Source organism: Saccopteryx leptura, chromosome 9 (assembly GCF_036850995.1).
Source record: "Saccopteryx leptura isolate mSacLep1 chromosome 9, mSacLep1_pri_phased_curated, whole genome shotgun sequence".
Lineage (NCBI taxonomy): Eukaryota > Metazoa > Chordata > Mammalia > Chiroptera > Emballonuridae > Saccopteryx > Saccopteryx leptura.
The window spans coordinates 20,016,730-20,031,415 of NC_089511.1; the positions used below are offsets into that span (position 1 = coordinate 20,016,730).

The 14,686-nt window shown below is 45.0% G+C and overlaps 1 protein-coding gene across 1 annotated transcript; it reads right to left on the minus strand.

Annotated features, from left to right (window-relative positions):
* Positions 1-322: 322 nt before the first annotated feature.
* Positions 323-9,830, minus strand: NOB1 (NIN1 (RPN12) binding protein 1 homolog). The gene is made up of 9 exons (XM_066348477.1): positions 9,682-9,830; positions 9,446-9,578; positions 8,101-8,231; positions 6,137-6,208; positions 5,800-5,934; positions 5,526-5,708; positions 4,880-4,977; positions 3,750-3,894; positions 323-917 (listed from the first exon to the last, which is right to left on the minus strand). The coding sequence occupies exons 1-9, from the start codon at positions 9,742-9,744 to the stop codon at positions 648-650; spliced, it is 1,230 nt and encodes a 409-aa protein (XP_066204574.1). The 5' UTR covers positions 9,745-9,830; the 3' UTR covers positions 323-647.
* Between the last annotated feature and the right edge of the window lie 4,856 nt (positions 9,831-14,686).

The window sequence follows — 14,686 nt, forward strand, 5'->3', positions numbered from 1 at the left end:
GACCCCACACTCAAGCTGGTGACCTCGGGGTTTCAAACTGGGGTCCTCGGTGTTCCAGGTCATCGCTATATCCACTGTGATCAGGCAGTGGGTGAATCTTGGTGAAAGGCTCTACGGGAGTTCAGAATAGTAAAGTGAACTTTCCTGAATGACCAGAATGTTTTGAGACAGAATATAGTATCACTTAGTTTTACTGTAACAGTACATTTCCTCACAAAAAAACATAAATCTAAATGCTTGACCCTTGTGCATACCTTAAGTGTTAGCCTTCAAACGACCTAAGAAAAAGAAAAGATCTGGCCTATTTAATGAAAAATGCACAGAAGCTTGCAACCACATTTATTAGAAAAATATTATCACTTGGAAGTTCCCTCTCACAGGGTTGAAGAATGGCTCTGGGGCACAGTTCTCGTTTTCATCAACCCCCCTCTCAGCAAGGCAGGAGCCCCCACTCTCTGGGTGCTCACGGCCAGCCCATTACCAAGTTCCACCGCAACCCAACCAGCCCTCCACAGGAGTCATGGAGCATGTGGAAGCCGGGCCCGTTCTTTCCACCCAGACGGTTCTGGAGCCTGCACAGCTGGGGAAAGGCGACACCAGAACTTGGCAGCTGCAGCAGCTTCCAGCTTGGCTATGGAACTTGCACTTCACCTTTTCTTCACAAACTTCTTTCTGGAAGCATTGGGATTTAACCGTCTCCTCCCAGCTCCCAAAGCGTTGTCTCGGACCTGCAGGGTAGCGGACCGGCTGGAGATGTCATTCTCTGCAAAGGGAGACACCCCAGCTATGTAGTCAGGGGCAAACACGTCCGTCTTCTGCCGGGCCTTGCGGGAGAGCCGCAGCTGGGGGAAGCGCTGGTCCTCAGTCAGATGAGGGTTGATGGCGTATTTGCCCCCTTTGGGAGTGGGAAGTGAATACTGCAGATAAGACGGAGAAAGGCCATTAGAAACTGACCTCACAGCTCTGGGTGCAGGCGATGACATCAACCGCCTACCCTGCTCTGAGCACATGACATGCACCTTCCCATGGATCCTCACCTCAGCTCAGATGACAAACCCAACACAGCCTTTTGACTAGAGAAAATTATATACATAAACACAGAACTCTAGTAAGCAAGTACCATTTCCATAGTGGTGTATGTAAGCAGTTCTGAAGTGCTAACATATTGTAGTGTTGGGCAAATTATTAGGGGAAATGGTGTTAATAAGGGAATCATGAGTATGATGAGAGGGGGCTAGAATGAACTGGTGGTGAGCTGAAATTGCTGTTATAAGCTCAATTTTAAAACGTGTGTATTTATATACACATGTACACATTTGCCACTTCTGTCCACCGTGGGCTGAGAATCAGTGACACTCTAGGACAGTGAGCACAAACAATGCCCAGATCTTTGCTTCTAAAACCCATTCTCCATAAAGACGACACAGAGCCGCTCAGGAAAATGGCTGGTTCCAGAGCAGGGGCAGGAGCAGTGAGAGAAGCGTCGGAACATTTTGCTGGGCCAGAAAGAAAGTGTTCAAATAATCGGGACACATCAAAAGGATGCAGAAGTCAGCCTGAGGGCCTCCATGAACAGTCTGAGCATCTAAATAAATAATGATGGTAAGGGATCACAGACCAGAGACTAAAAAATCCACAAGACCACACTCCTATAAATAAATACATTAACAGGAAAATACTTGTTACAGAAGAATGCCAAGTAACACATATAGAAAAAATGATGGAATTAGAAAATCACCATTTGGCAACCATCACTGTAAAACCTGATTCACGTAACTAGAACCATGAGTTCAAGTTTGATGAGAAACAGTTTTATACAGTATTGGAATATCTTTCCATAAGTTACTTATCACAAAAAATAACTTTACAGGAAATCTGTGGCAAAGTTTGAATCTAGTCCATTGATTAGACAGGAATATCACGGCAATGTTAATGTCTTGGTTTTGATAATTATATTGTGGTTACCTAAGAAACCCGCTTACTACTATCACCAGTAAAGTGGACAACTGATAGCCATTTACCTCCTGACACTCTATGCACTGAGAGGGACACATCACTCTGGTGTTCCTGCCAACAAGTCATGGCCTAAATCTAACCAAGAACAAACACTAGACAAACCCAAGGTAAGGGACATTCTACAAAATTACTTGCCTGTACTCTTCAAAAATATCAAGGTCATGTAGACCAAAGATTTGAGAAACCACTTCAATTTAAGAGACTAAAGAGCCCTGGCTGTATAGCTAAGTTGGTTAGAGCTTTGTTCTAAAGCAGAGAAATTGCTGGTTTGATCCCTGGTCAGGGCATATACAGGAACAGATCGATGTTCCTGTCTCTCCCTTCCTCTCTCAATAAAATCTATCAACTAATGAATCAATCAATCAATAAAAACAGACTAAAGGGGACATGACAAATAAAAGCAATGTGTAATTCTAGATTGGATCCTGGACCAACCTCCACCCCCTTCTTTTGCTATAAGGGAAATTTATGATAAAGTTTAAATACAGACCAGAGAATTAGATGGTGGCATTGTAGCAATGTTAACTTTCTTGATTTTGATAATTATACAATGGTTATGTAAGACAATGTCCTTGTTTCAGGAAATACCAAAGTATCTAGGGGCAAAGGATCATCATGCAAAATTTATTCTCAGATGATTTAGGAAAAACATACCCACACAGAGTCCCTCCTATCCATGGGAGATACATTCCAAGACCCCTACGAGATGTCTGAAACTACGGATAGTACCAAACCCTATTTATACTGTTTTTCCCACAAACACATACACACCTAAGATTAAGTTATTAGAGATTAACATTAACCAATAATAATATAGAACAATTACAACAATACACTGTCTTCTTGTGACGACGTGAGGCGGAACAAGGCACATGTGAGCAGAATGACACTGGCAAGGTGGGCAGTGTTAGGTACCCGTATGTTCCCTGAACACCACAGCTGAGCTGATAAGCGAGCTGGCGAAGTGACTAACGGGTGAGGAGCATATACAGTGCGAGATTTCATCATTCTGCTCAGAACGGTGTTTATTTCTGGAATTTCCACGTCCTATTTTCAGACTACAGTGGACAGTGGGTAAGAGAATCTGCAGCAAGCAAAACTGCGGATAAGGGGGTGCCCACTGTATAAAATGATAAGTAGGGTAGAAGATTAACCTGGGGAAGTCTAAGGGAAGGGTAGATGGGAATTATTTGTACTATTTTTGTAACTTTTGAATACAGCTAAACTTATTTCAAAATAGAAAGTTAAAAATATTCTTCGCGCATTAAGAGCAGTCACCACTCTCGGCGAGCTCAGCGGGGTGGGCTGCGCTCTCGCGGTCAGGTGCGCAGCCCTTCTCCCCGATTCCTCAGGACAAGCTCACCACACTGTACCGCCAGGACTTCCTTTGTGCTGAGCATCAAACACCTCTTCCTCCCGGGTTCATGAAGCTTCTGGAAATTCTGGCCATCCTCAAACACTTGCATAAACCTAACCACACTGTAAATGACCTCGCTCTGTGACCCCACATGCATTAGTTCCTTATCATTACTGCCTGGAATTACTGGTTGTTTCTCATTAAAACTGCAAACTCCTCAAAACCCTCACGTGGAGGCTCTGGTGTGCACTTCCCCCATCTGTCTTGGTACCTACATCACAGGCTTTCATTAAGTATCTTGTAGAAACTACAAGAATTGTCGTCCTCCGTTTATTTCGACGTTGGCCCTGCTCAGAGGAGAGAGACGGCCACTCACCCGGAGGCCGCGAGGGTTCAGCACCTTGGGGTTGCGGGAAAAGTGCATATGCAGGGTTCCGTCATCGCCCACGGTCACAGACACTTTCTTCAGGGTCCTGTTTCCACAGTGTGGACAGAACAGTCGGCTCACATCTGATGTTGTCCTGGAGACATAAAAGGAGACATGCTGCACTGGAGCTACTGGCGGCAAACCCTGTCCCCAGAGCACAAGGTGACTCCAGGACTCAGAGACGGAGGGAACAAGAACTGGGGCAAGTCTAAAGCATATAGCACCCGTCACAGACCAAGGCCACCTGGCCTCATGCTGACGACATAAGCAAACCGCAGCTGTGTTTCTCAGAAGCCAACAGGAAACAACACAGGTGTGAGTATGTCAACATGAAAACAGCACAGTGCTACGTTAACAGCGAACCCTAACCGGACTCTGTCAGCCTTAGTTCACAAGGTTCACGTCAGAACGATCCTATGGGGTTGCTACTACCTTCAGTTTACAGATGGGGAAACTGAGGCAAGGTAAGGTAGTATGTTCAAGGTGACATGGGTTCTGAGGGCAGATGGAAACCCAGGGAGTCTGGCTCCAGAACCAATGCTCTCACTATCACCGCACTCTCTCTAGGGGCATATTATTTTGGCTCTAAATACTGTGTCCCAATGTAGCCTGGGCATCGGCCAGGAGCTGGTTCTGGAGCTGCCCAGAATATATTAACGGATTATAGAGGAGACACCATAAAAGCTGCTATGGTTGAACAGGCATGTGTGCTGAGGACGGACCGTACCCCAAGGCCTCGCCCTTTCCTGTCCACTGCAGCCCTAACGGCGGACCTCCCAGTGTGTATTATTTCAAAGCAAACCCCAGGCACCACTCCATAGACACTTCTGTCCTTCTCATCAATGAGGGCTCTTTGCTCCAGAACCCACACCCTACATTCTCTGCCACTGAGGTAAGGATGGAAAGCACTTCCTTCGATTTCTCAGGAGTGTGCAGGGTCACTGGCCGTCTCTGTCCCAGGGGTTTTGGTGCCCCAATGGGATGACGTACACAAGGCAAGGCTCTACTTCAGGAAGTTGGCAAGGGGGTGGAAGAGAGGAGCGCAGCGGGGGCCCTGGGCGCCCTTCCCAGCTCCGTACCGGAAACAGCCGTGGCAGCGCAGGATGTAGCTCCGGGCCTCGCGGATCAGCATGCCGTTCACCGCCAGCACGTGTAGCCCCAGCTGAAGCAGGACATTCTGCAACCAACAAGTTAGAGCCACACTGACTCGGAGCTCAGCTCCACCTTCCTTACCATCTGTATAATCAGTGAAAGGACCACCACAATCCCTGGGTGGGCTCCTACAGGGCTTCTGCGAAGGAAAAGTCAGCCCAGGATGCCTCTCCTGACACACAAGTAGGACAAGGACCCAGATTTCTCTCAAGTGCTGGGGGGCTGTACTCTCGTTTCGCCATGGCCCCTCCCTAGCAATCTCTCTTAACGGAGGCATTGATTTTGTCAGAGCCCTCTCTACATTCTCCTAGTACTTAACTGAGCAAAGAACATCACACACACTGAGAGAAGTACCAATAGATTATGAACAGTACACATTAAAAATTTAATATCCGATATACAGTGTGTCACTATATTAGGATTCTCTGGCCTCCGAGCAAACCAAGGAGCACAGGCAAACTTTCTAGAACCATTACGCACTAGCTCTGTACACACCCCCAAACCTCTGAGGGACCGCTGCCCACGACAGGCATGACACGAAGCCCAGGGCTAACTGATGCCCACCGCACCCACCTGCATGGCGAAGTCCGTGGTCACACAGCCGACCTGCACGTCCTTCAGGATGGAGCACTGCTCAAAACTCCGCTGGATCTGCTGGATGTTGCTGGGGGTTATCCACCCGCCATCGTCATCACTATCTTCCAATCCGTTCTCTTCCTTCTCCTCCTCACTCTGAACGTCCTCACCTTCGTTCAGCTGCAACATAACAGAATTCAGGATCTTGCAGCCCACGGGGACAGCAGGGGGAATTGTGTCACAAGGAGGAGACAGTAAGTCAGGGCCTTACCAGTAGCTCCTGCAGGTCATGATCAATATTAGGCAAAGGGTTTCTCCAGAACATGAAGGAACTGAATTCTAAGTCCTCAGGCTCGCCAGCTGCGTGTTCATGTTCTACTGTTTCTTGTAGGGGTTTAGGCTGATGCTAAAAGTATAATTTAAAACCTGAACATTAAAAGGGTTATAGACAAAATGATATATATGACATACCAGTCAGTTTAGACAAGGCTGGACAAACTATGAGATTAGTAATCCAGGTAAATCTGGTTCATTGTAAACAGTCAATTTGTGGAGCTATGACTCGTAGCAGAAAAGGTATGATGACTATGACTTGTCCAAGGAATTACCTTTGAGGGCAGATGGAAACCAGAAATGCGTAGGGGAGTTTCGGGGTGCTGGATCGATGAGCTCACTTCAACCTTTAAAAAGAAAAGAAAAATGTGATGGCTCTAAGCAAAGAAACACAGTTTGAAAATGCAACATGGAAGAGTAATTTAAAAAGAAAACAGTTATTTTCCTGTGTTTATTGAAGTAAAAGATATTCCATGTTTAAATAACTGGGAAATATAAATATTTACAGTCATGTGCCTTTTAAAGACAGGGATATGTTCTGGAAAATGTGTCATTAGGCAGTTTCATCGTTATGGTAACATCATGGAATACATTTACATAAACCTGGACAGTCTAGCATATTCCACATCTGGGCCATATACATACCTGGGCCATATATCTGATATACATATACTGTTGCACACGTGCTCTGTTATTGACTGAAACGCCATTACGCGGTACATGACTATATGAAGAATTAAGTGATTCCTCTACCAAATAAGCACTTTGGGACATTTCTTTTTCTGTCCTTATACATAAGGCTGTAATGAACACATCATCTAGAAATCTGGAAGTAGCTTTGGTTATATCCTTAGAATAAATGCCTAAGAGTGGATCACTCTTAGTGAAAAGACAGGCTAATTTAAAGCTTCTGATACAAAATACCTAACTCCTGCCCAAAAGGCTGTAGGAAAAGGCAATGTCTAAGATTTAGGAATTGGTGGATGCTACCAGTCACAGAGTCAACACAACTCTTTCATTCACCCCATCCCCCCAAAACATTCCAGGGACATGCAGAAGTCTGTATCTTAGGCATCAATTTTACATTTTCTGGATTGAAGGACTCTAAGCCTAGTTGAAAACAATTTGAGGGCAGTTCTAACACATATAAGAATGTGAGTCACCATGGTTTGGATGATCTACAGCAGAGGAGATCAAGCAATTCTGTCAACACTTTTGAAATTAATTATTATAAGGTTAATTATTTGGTTTCCAAAATCCTCTGGTCTGGAAACAGCCATTGGGGCCCAGGCACAAGTCATTAGTTTCTTTTATCTAGACAACATGGGCAAGTCCCTAAAAGCACAACAGGAACCCAGAATTCTTAAGGTATGCTGGGTGGGGGGGAGGCAAGTTTCTGCTTCTGGAAAAAATTCTAGTTAAAAAAAAATGTCGATTTTTATTCTTTCTGAATTTTTCAAATTTAAACCAAACTTCCCAAGAACCTACAGATCAAAAGATTGACATGCTGATTGCAATGCATGACCCTTATTTGGATCCTGAGCCAAACAACCTACTTTTAAAATGTTATAAAACTGGTAAACATGAACATTAACTACCTGGTTGACAATATTAGGGAATTAGTATCGTACACACATAATAATTGTCTTGTGATTACTTTTCAAAAGAGACATACCGGCGCTGGCCGGTTGGCTCAGTGGTAGAGTGTCAGCCTGGCGTGCAGAAGTCCCAGGTTTGATTCCTGGCCAAGGCGCACAGGAGAAGCGGCCATCTGCTTCTCCACCCCTCCCCCTCTCCTTCCTCTCTGTCTCTCTCTTCCCCTCCCGCAGCCAAGGCTCCATTGGAGCAAAGTTGGCCGGGGCACTGAGGATGGCTCTATGGCCTCTGCCTCAGGCGCTAGAATGGCTCTTGTTGCAACAGAGCATCGCCCCCTGGTGGGCATGCCGGGTGGATCCTGGTCGGGCGCATGCAGGAGTCTGTCTGACTGCCTCTCCGTTTCCAGCTTCAGAAAAATACAAAAAAAAAAAAAAAAAGGGGGACACACCAAGAAACATCAGTAAAATCTGATGTCTAAGTTCAGAAGGGTTACAGGTCAAAAGAGATGAAAACAGATCACGAGTTAACTGTGGAAGCAGAATGAAGACAACCCTGAGTCCATTATACCATTCCCTCTATTCTTGTACATCTGATACTCTCCATAATAAAAAGTGAAATGAAACCAACAATTCTCCCGATTTACCTTTTCTGGTTCTTGTTTTAAGTGTGACACCCCAACAAACTCTGCTTCCAGCTGGTAGGTAAGTGCCAGTACTTGGATGTCTGTGGCAGAGAGGCTGGGGTAGTCTCCAGTTTTCTTTGAAAACTCAGTCACTGTAAACAAAAGATGCTCAGCTTCATTTAGAGTAAAAAAATCTTATGACCTTAGATAACCACAATGAAAGTGAAAAGAACTTAAGATCAATAGGCCAGGAAAAACCTCTTAACATTATCATTTATTTCATCATCTTTTTCTTTTTAAAAAATGTATTCATTTTAGAGAGGGCAGAGGGGGAGAAAGAGTGAGAGGGAGGGAGATAGAGAGAGAAAGGGGGAGGAGCAGGAAGCATTAACATCCAGCTGCTACTCTTGTTATTTTCCTGAGAAAGCAACAATAAACATGTACAATAAAAATCCCGACACAGTAACAGAAAGGGGTCTTGCACTACACTGCTACATGGAACAGTGACTAGACTCACTGCTCACATTTCCTAAAGCGCAGTTATTAACTAACAGCAATTTTGGGGGGCACTTACTATGTACCAGGCACTGTTAAAGGTTTTTCATTTCATCCTTCAACCAAATCCTATTAAGTACTATTAGAATTTCCTCAGAAAGATTAAGTAACTTGTGAAAGATCTCACTGTAAGTTGGTGAAGAAAAGCTACAGAAGTCACAAACTAATACTGTAGCGAACATCATCTCCACTATCAGCCTCTAAATCCTAAAAGTACTTCCAATCACCTAGGACCTTTCCTGAGCATCATCACACCCTGACCCTAAGAAAAGACCAATGCGGCTCCCAAGCCAAGTGATAACTGTTTAGTTTTCTTTCAAGGCTAAGGCAAAGCTGAAAGCCATCTCTTTTTTCTGATTTGAGGCTGGCCTCCATTATCCAAAAACAATTAGGGGAAAACAGTTATCACTCTCATCTACTGAAAAGTGGGCCAGAGTAGGAAATCTGGGCTCTTCTATTTTTAATCCAAACAAATTTATTGAATGCTTGCAAAACGCTAGACCCCATGATGAGTGACCAAGTTCTCATTCAATGCTCCCAGCAACCTCTGAGGTGTAGGTGCCGTTATTACTCCCCATTTTACAGATGAGGCAATCAAGCTTCAAGAGTCTGAGTGGGAATATAGCTAGTAACCGGCAAAGCCCGGCTGACTCCTGACTCAAGTAGCTTCTTCTCCACCACGATCTCCTTAGAATGTGAAGCTTCTATATCAATGGCTGATAAAGTTGCCAGACCCCAATTCGCACCCGAGCCGGTCCCATCTGCACCCTGGGACTCAGCCAGGCCATCAACACCGGGCAGAGGCACTCACCCAGCCGCACGTATTCCGGAAAGGGCTCCTTGAAACGCAGCTCGTAGGGCAGGACGGCGAGTCGCCTGCGCGTGGCCTTATCTCGAATCTCGTTGACCACAGCCCGGATGGTGTAAATGTTCTTCCCGATGTCCTGCAGAGAGACCAGCCCAGCTCATCACATCCAAACGGACTCCCGCGCTCCTGCAGGGGCCGCCAACCCTGACTCTGCTCCTCGCCACCCGAGCTCCCCGTACCTGCAGAGCCGCATTCCGCAGGAAAGCCCCGGCATCCGCCACAACGTGCTCCACAGGCGCCATTTTGGCCCAGCAAGCCCACAGTGCGCTTGCGCCCGCCCCTACGTCCCACTCCTCCTCAGGCCCCTGGGAATCCCGAGGAGCAGTCGCAATTTAGCGGCGCCTCCTGGCGGCGGCGCCCGCATCTCCCGACTGGAGCTACCTGGGCGCACGCGCGCTGCGCTAGCAGCCAAACCAGGGGCTGTGGGCGGAGTCAAACCTTGGGAGGAGTGACTACCTGAAGAAATGTGCTTCAGCGTTTAGAACTTACAGCTTTTTTTTTTACTTTTAAGTGTAAAATCTACGTATATTCTCATTGTTAAAAGTCAATCAATAGCGTGCGGAGGACCCGGGTTCGATTCCCGGCCAGGGCACATAGGAGAAGCGTCCATTTGCTTCTCCACCCCTCCGCCGCGCCTTCCTCTCTGTCTCTCTCTTCCCCTCCCGCAGCCACGGCTCCACTGGAGCAAAGATGGCCCGGGCGCTGGGGATGGCTCTGTGGCCTCTGCCCCAGGCGCTAGAGTGGCTCTGGTCGCAACATGGCGACGCCCAGGATGGGCAGAGCATCGCCCCCTGGTGGGCAGAGCGTCGCCCCATGGTGGGCGTGCCGGGTGGATCCCGGTCGGGCGCATGCGGGAGTCTGTCTGACTGTCTCTCCCTGTTTCCAGCTTTAGAAAAATGCAAAAAAAAAAAAAAAAAAAAAAGTAAAAAAAAAAAAAGTCAATCAATACAGATAACCTAAGTTAATGATCACAAGTCTATAATATAGATATTATTTTACTGTCAAGGTGATATTTTACTCAAGACAACTAAGCTATCATGACTAGTCAAACAGAACCACTTTTTTAAATTTAGCATTTTTACATTTTATTTATTAATTTTTAGAGAGAAAAAAAGGGAGACAGAGAGAGAGATAGGAACACCAACTTGTTGGTCCATTTATTCGTTAATTCTTGTATATGCCCTGACCTGGGATCCAACTGCAACCCTGGCATATCTGGAGGACACTAACCAACTAAGCTTAAAGCCAAAAAAATAGGTGTCATTTTGATTTTCAAAATGTTGTTGTTGTGTTGGTTGTTGTTATTTCTTTTATTTCACAACCTAAGGGGAAAGAAGAGGTCAGTGCCCCTGACTACATAGTCAGGTATTGCCTGTTTTAAACACCTGTTGAGAACCGCTGTGCTATAGTGACTGCTGCTTACGTTTCTCCACTTCACTTTGACTGACTTGGGGCCAAGGGTCTATGTCTTATTTACCTAATATCCTTGCCTCACTTCCCTAAGCAGGGCACATTATATACTAGCAAATAGTTTATTGCTGAATCGAACTGAAGGGGTGTGAGCTGATTTCCAAATTCCCTTTCAAATCTGAGATTCCATCATTCTGAGATCTGGCCTACTACAAATTCATGCTGGTGAATTTTGGCTGAATGTTACTTGAGTTTTCAGTCACCAGTCTTCAGTGATGTTGGGTTATTCCACACCTTCGAACCTGGGCTCTCTGCATGCCAGGTCGACGCTCTACCACTGCACCACCACCTACCTGGTCAGGCTCCAAACCTTGTTTTTCAAGTCTTCACTCCAATCTTACCTTTTGACTATAATTTATGCATCCTACTTCCAAAAACCCTTCAGTTTCCTTTAGCAATTACCCAAATCTTTTTTTTTTTTTTTTGCCAGAGTCTGTCTCAACTTTTCTTACCCCTTGGGCTCTTCAACCTCCAGAACCACTGGCTGGTTCCTGCCCTACCTGCCTGTAATAGCCTGACTGAAACCTTTTTTTAATTTTTGAGTTCGTCATCAAATTTTTTGTTTTTATTTCTGGTCTTCTCAGTTTCTCTGCAGAATTTGCCACTGCTGACGAGCTCCTTTTTCTGGGCTTTCTCTTCTTCCCTGACTTTGATAATTCTTCACCTGGCCCCCTGCCTCCCTAATGGCTTCTCGCCTTTCCTCACTGGACTCTCTTTTTATGCCTTGCAAACAGGACACCCTCCACAGAACTGTCTTGACCCCTTTGTCTCTCTAAGTCCTCTTCTTCAGCAATACTATCTAACCTCAAGGCTCTAGCTATCCCATCATAGGAATGCCTCCCAAATGGTTAGGTGTACTCCCTGTTTATTCCCCAGCATAGCCTTCTGGGCGCGTATATCAGAAAATTGTGGGCATTTTCCCTCAGGAGGCAGGTTCCACTGAAGTAATTCTCTCTCCCACTCCAGCTTAAACTTCCCACACTTTTTTAGTTTTAATTTTTACTAAAGGCATTACCAACAAAGGCATTCAAGGTAACAATCTTTGAGTCATCTTTATTTCCACCCTTACCCTAGATTTCCTGAACACCCCCTTGGGGTGTTCCTCATGTTAAATCTTATTGATGTCTCTTCTGAAATGTTTGTGGTGCCTGGTTCCCCCATACATTCATTTCTATTATCTAATCAACTTCTTACCTCATGCCTAGAAAGTGTAATCCACTCAATGCTAGTTAGTATTCCTGTCTTTAATTTCTCCTTCAATTGCTCCTGTTGCCTAATAAGGAAGACTGGAACTTGACTCCATCACAAGAGAGGTTTATTGAAACTGGCAGAGAATTCTGTGAACCCTACAGTGAAGAAAAGTGATGTAGGTCAGCGGCTCCCAAGCTTCAGTGGGCATGAGAATCACCTGGAGAACCTGCAAACACCGACTGATGGTGCTCACCCTCAGTTTCTGATTCAGTATGACTGAGCAGAGCCTTATATTTTGCATTTCTAATAAGTTCCAGGTGATGCTGATGCTGCTAACCTGCTGACCTGGAGGACACACTTCAGAACCACTGATTAGGGAAACAGGAAAAGAATGGTGAGGCTCCCAGACATTTATCTTCTAGTAAACATTAAGAATATGTATTAATACCTTGGAGATATTGCGTGTCAGTAAAGTGTGATATTCTTTTTTTTTTTCTTCCATTTTTTTGTATTTTCCTGAAGTTAGAAGCGGGGAGACTGTCAGACAGACTCCTGCATGCGCCCACCCGGGATCCAGGGATCCACTCGGCATGCCTATCAGGGGGCGATGCTCTGCCCACCAGGGGGTATTGCTCTATTGCTGCTGGAGCCACTCTAGAGCCTAAGGCAGAGGCCATGGAGCCATCCTCAGCACCCGGGTCAACTTTCCTCCAATGGAGCCTTGGCTACGGGAGGGGAAGACAGATAGAGGAAGGAGAAGGGTAAGAGTGGAGAAGCAGATGGGTGCCTCTCCTGAGTGCCCTGACTGGGAATCGAACCTGGGACTTGCACACATTAAGCCGATGCTCTACCGCTGAGCAAACCAGCCAGGGCAGTAAAGTATTATATTCTTTTTGCTGGTGGAGGGTCTTGCCTTCAATTTGTAGCAAGTGCAGTGCAATGAAATGAGGTATACCTATAAAAGGATTCTTGACACTTTGTATATTTTATTATTTTTATAGTATTTTAATCTCTTTTGTTTCCCTCTAACATTAGTCTTTAAGGTCCCTAAAGCCTTACAAGGACTTCCATTTTTAAAACAAGTTTGTCTTGACAGCTAATTTATATTACCATGGGTTGGGTGATATAATGGCATTGAACAAAGTGATATTTTGTGTAGTGACTAGGGACACCTTCACAGTTTATGACTTTGGAGCCAGGGCAAAGGCATCAAGGTATAAAAGTCCAAGGGGGTGTGCAGGGAATCTAGGGTAGTGCTTGTGGTAGCACAGGGTGACTGGGGACAGGGTCTCTCAGAGGTGAAGTGAGCCCTGAAACGCTTCACTTTTTTGCAGCTCCTGGTTTTTTAAAGTGAAGAAATCTCAAACACTATTAGTAAAATTGTGGTCACTTGAAACAGTTTACAAACACATGTGAGAAGACAATGTATAACTCATGTGGCTATAATGTCAACTTTTACATTGAGGCCCTTTATGAAAGAGAAGGGATTGCTTGCGTGTCAGTGAAGATCTGAGTTTATTTCCAGGATTAGAAAAATATAGAGGCTATGAGAAAATATCTACTTAACAGTGGGCTAGGGGAGAGAAAAGCTTGATGCAGAAGAAACACTATGTGAAGTCAGTAAGTATCCCTAGAATTCCCCCGACTTTCCTGGGAGTGTCCCGGACTAATTCTTGTCTCTGCCTTTGCCTTTGTTTTCTCCTCTGCCTGAACATTCTGTCTGCCAATCACTGCTTAGTAGTCTCCAAAGCGGCTTACTTTCTCTTCTATAAACTGGTCCCTGATGTACCTCCCTAAATTTTTCCCCAAGGACAGATTTGAACTCTTCTTTCCCACTACACTTAAGACATTTCAGTTCTGTCACTCAGTAAGCAGTTATTATTTTTGCTTTACAGTGCAGTTACTTGTGTGGCTTACTTTCTTAAATAGGTTGAAAATTAGGGACTATATTTTAGGGTTTTTTTCCTTAATTGAACACGTTGATTTACTTTTTAACTTTGGGGGGGCTCTTTTATAATGAAATAGTTCAGATTTTTTTATGTGCCTTTTTAAAATTTTCATTTGTAGGAACTATGAATTCAGTGCTCAATAAATGTTGATGAAATCCATTCATTCAACCAATTATTTTTATTTATTTATTTATTTATTTATTTATTCCAACCAATTATTTAAAGAGGCCTCTTATGAGCCAGGTACTGCTTTAGGAACTGGGATATAGCTCCTGTCTCCACAGTTCTTTTTCTTTTCTTTTTTTGGCACAGAGAGAGAGAGAGAGGGACAGATAGGGACAGACAGACAGAAAGGGAGAGAGATGAGAAACATCAATTCTTTGTTGCGGCTCCTTAGTTGTTCATTGATTGATTTCTCATCTGTGCCTTGACTGGGGGGCTACAGCAGACCGAGTGACCTCGTGCTCAAGCCAGAAACCTTGGGTCCAAGCTGGTGATCCTTGCTCAAACCCGATGAGCCCGCGCTCAAGCTAGTGACCTCGGGGTCTTGAACCTGGGTCCTCTGCGTCCCAGT

Coding starts and splice junctions, on each gene's coding strand:
- NOB1 (XM_066348477.1), bottom strand. CDS start 9,744: ATGGCGCCTGTGGAGCACGTTGTGGCGGATGCCGGGGCTTTCCTGCGG. Junction 9,579..9,681: donor TGCGGAATGCGGCTCTGCAG/GTACGGGGAGCT, acceptor GTCTCTCTGCAG/GACATCGGGAAGAACATTTA. Junction 8,232..9,445: donor TCCGGAATACGTGCGGCTGG/GTGAGTGCCTCT, acceptor TTTTGTTTACAG/TGACTGAGTTTTCAAAGAAA.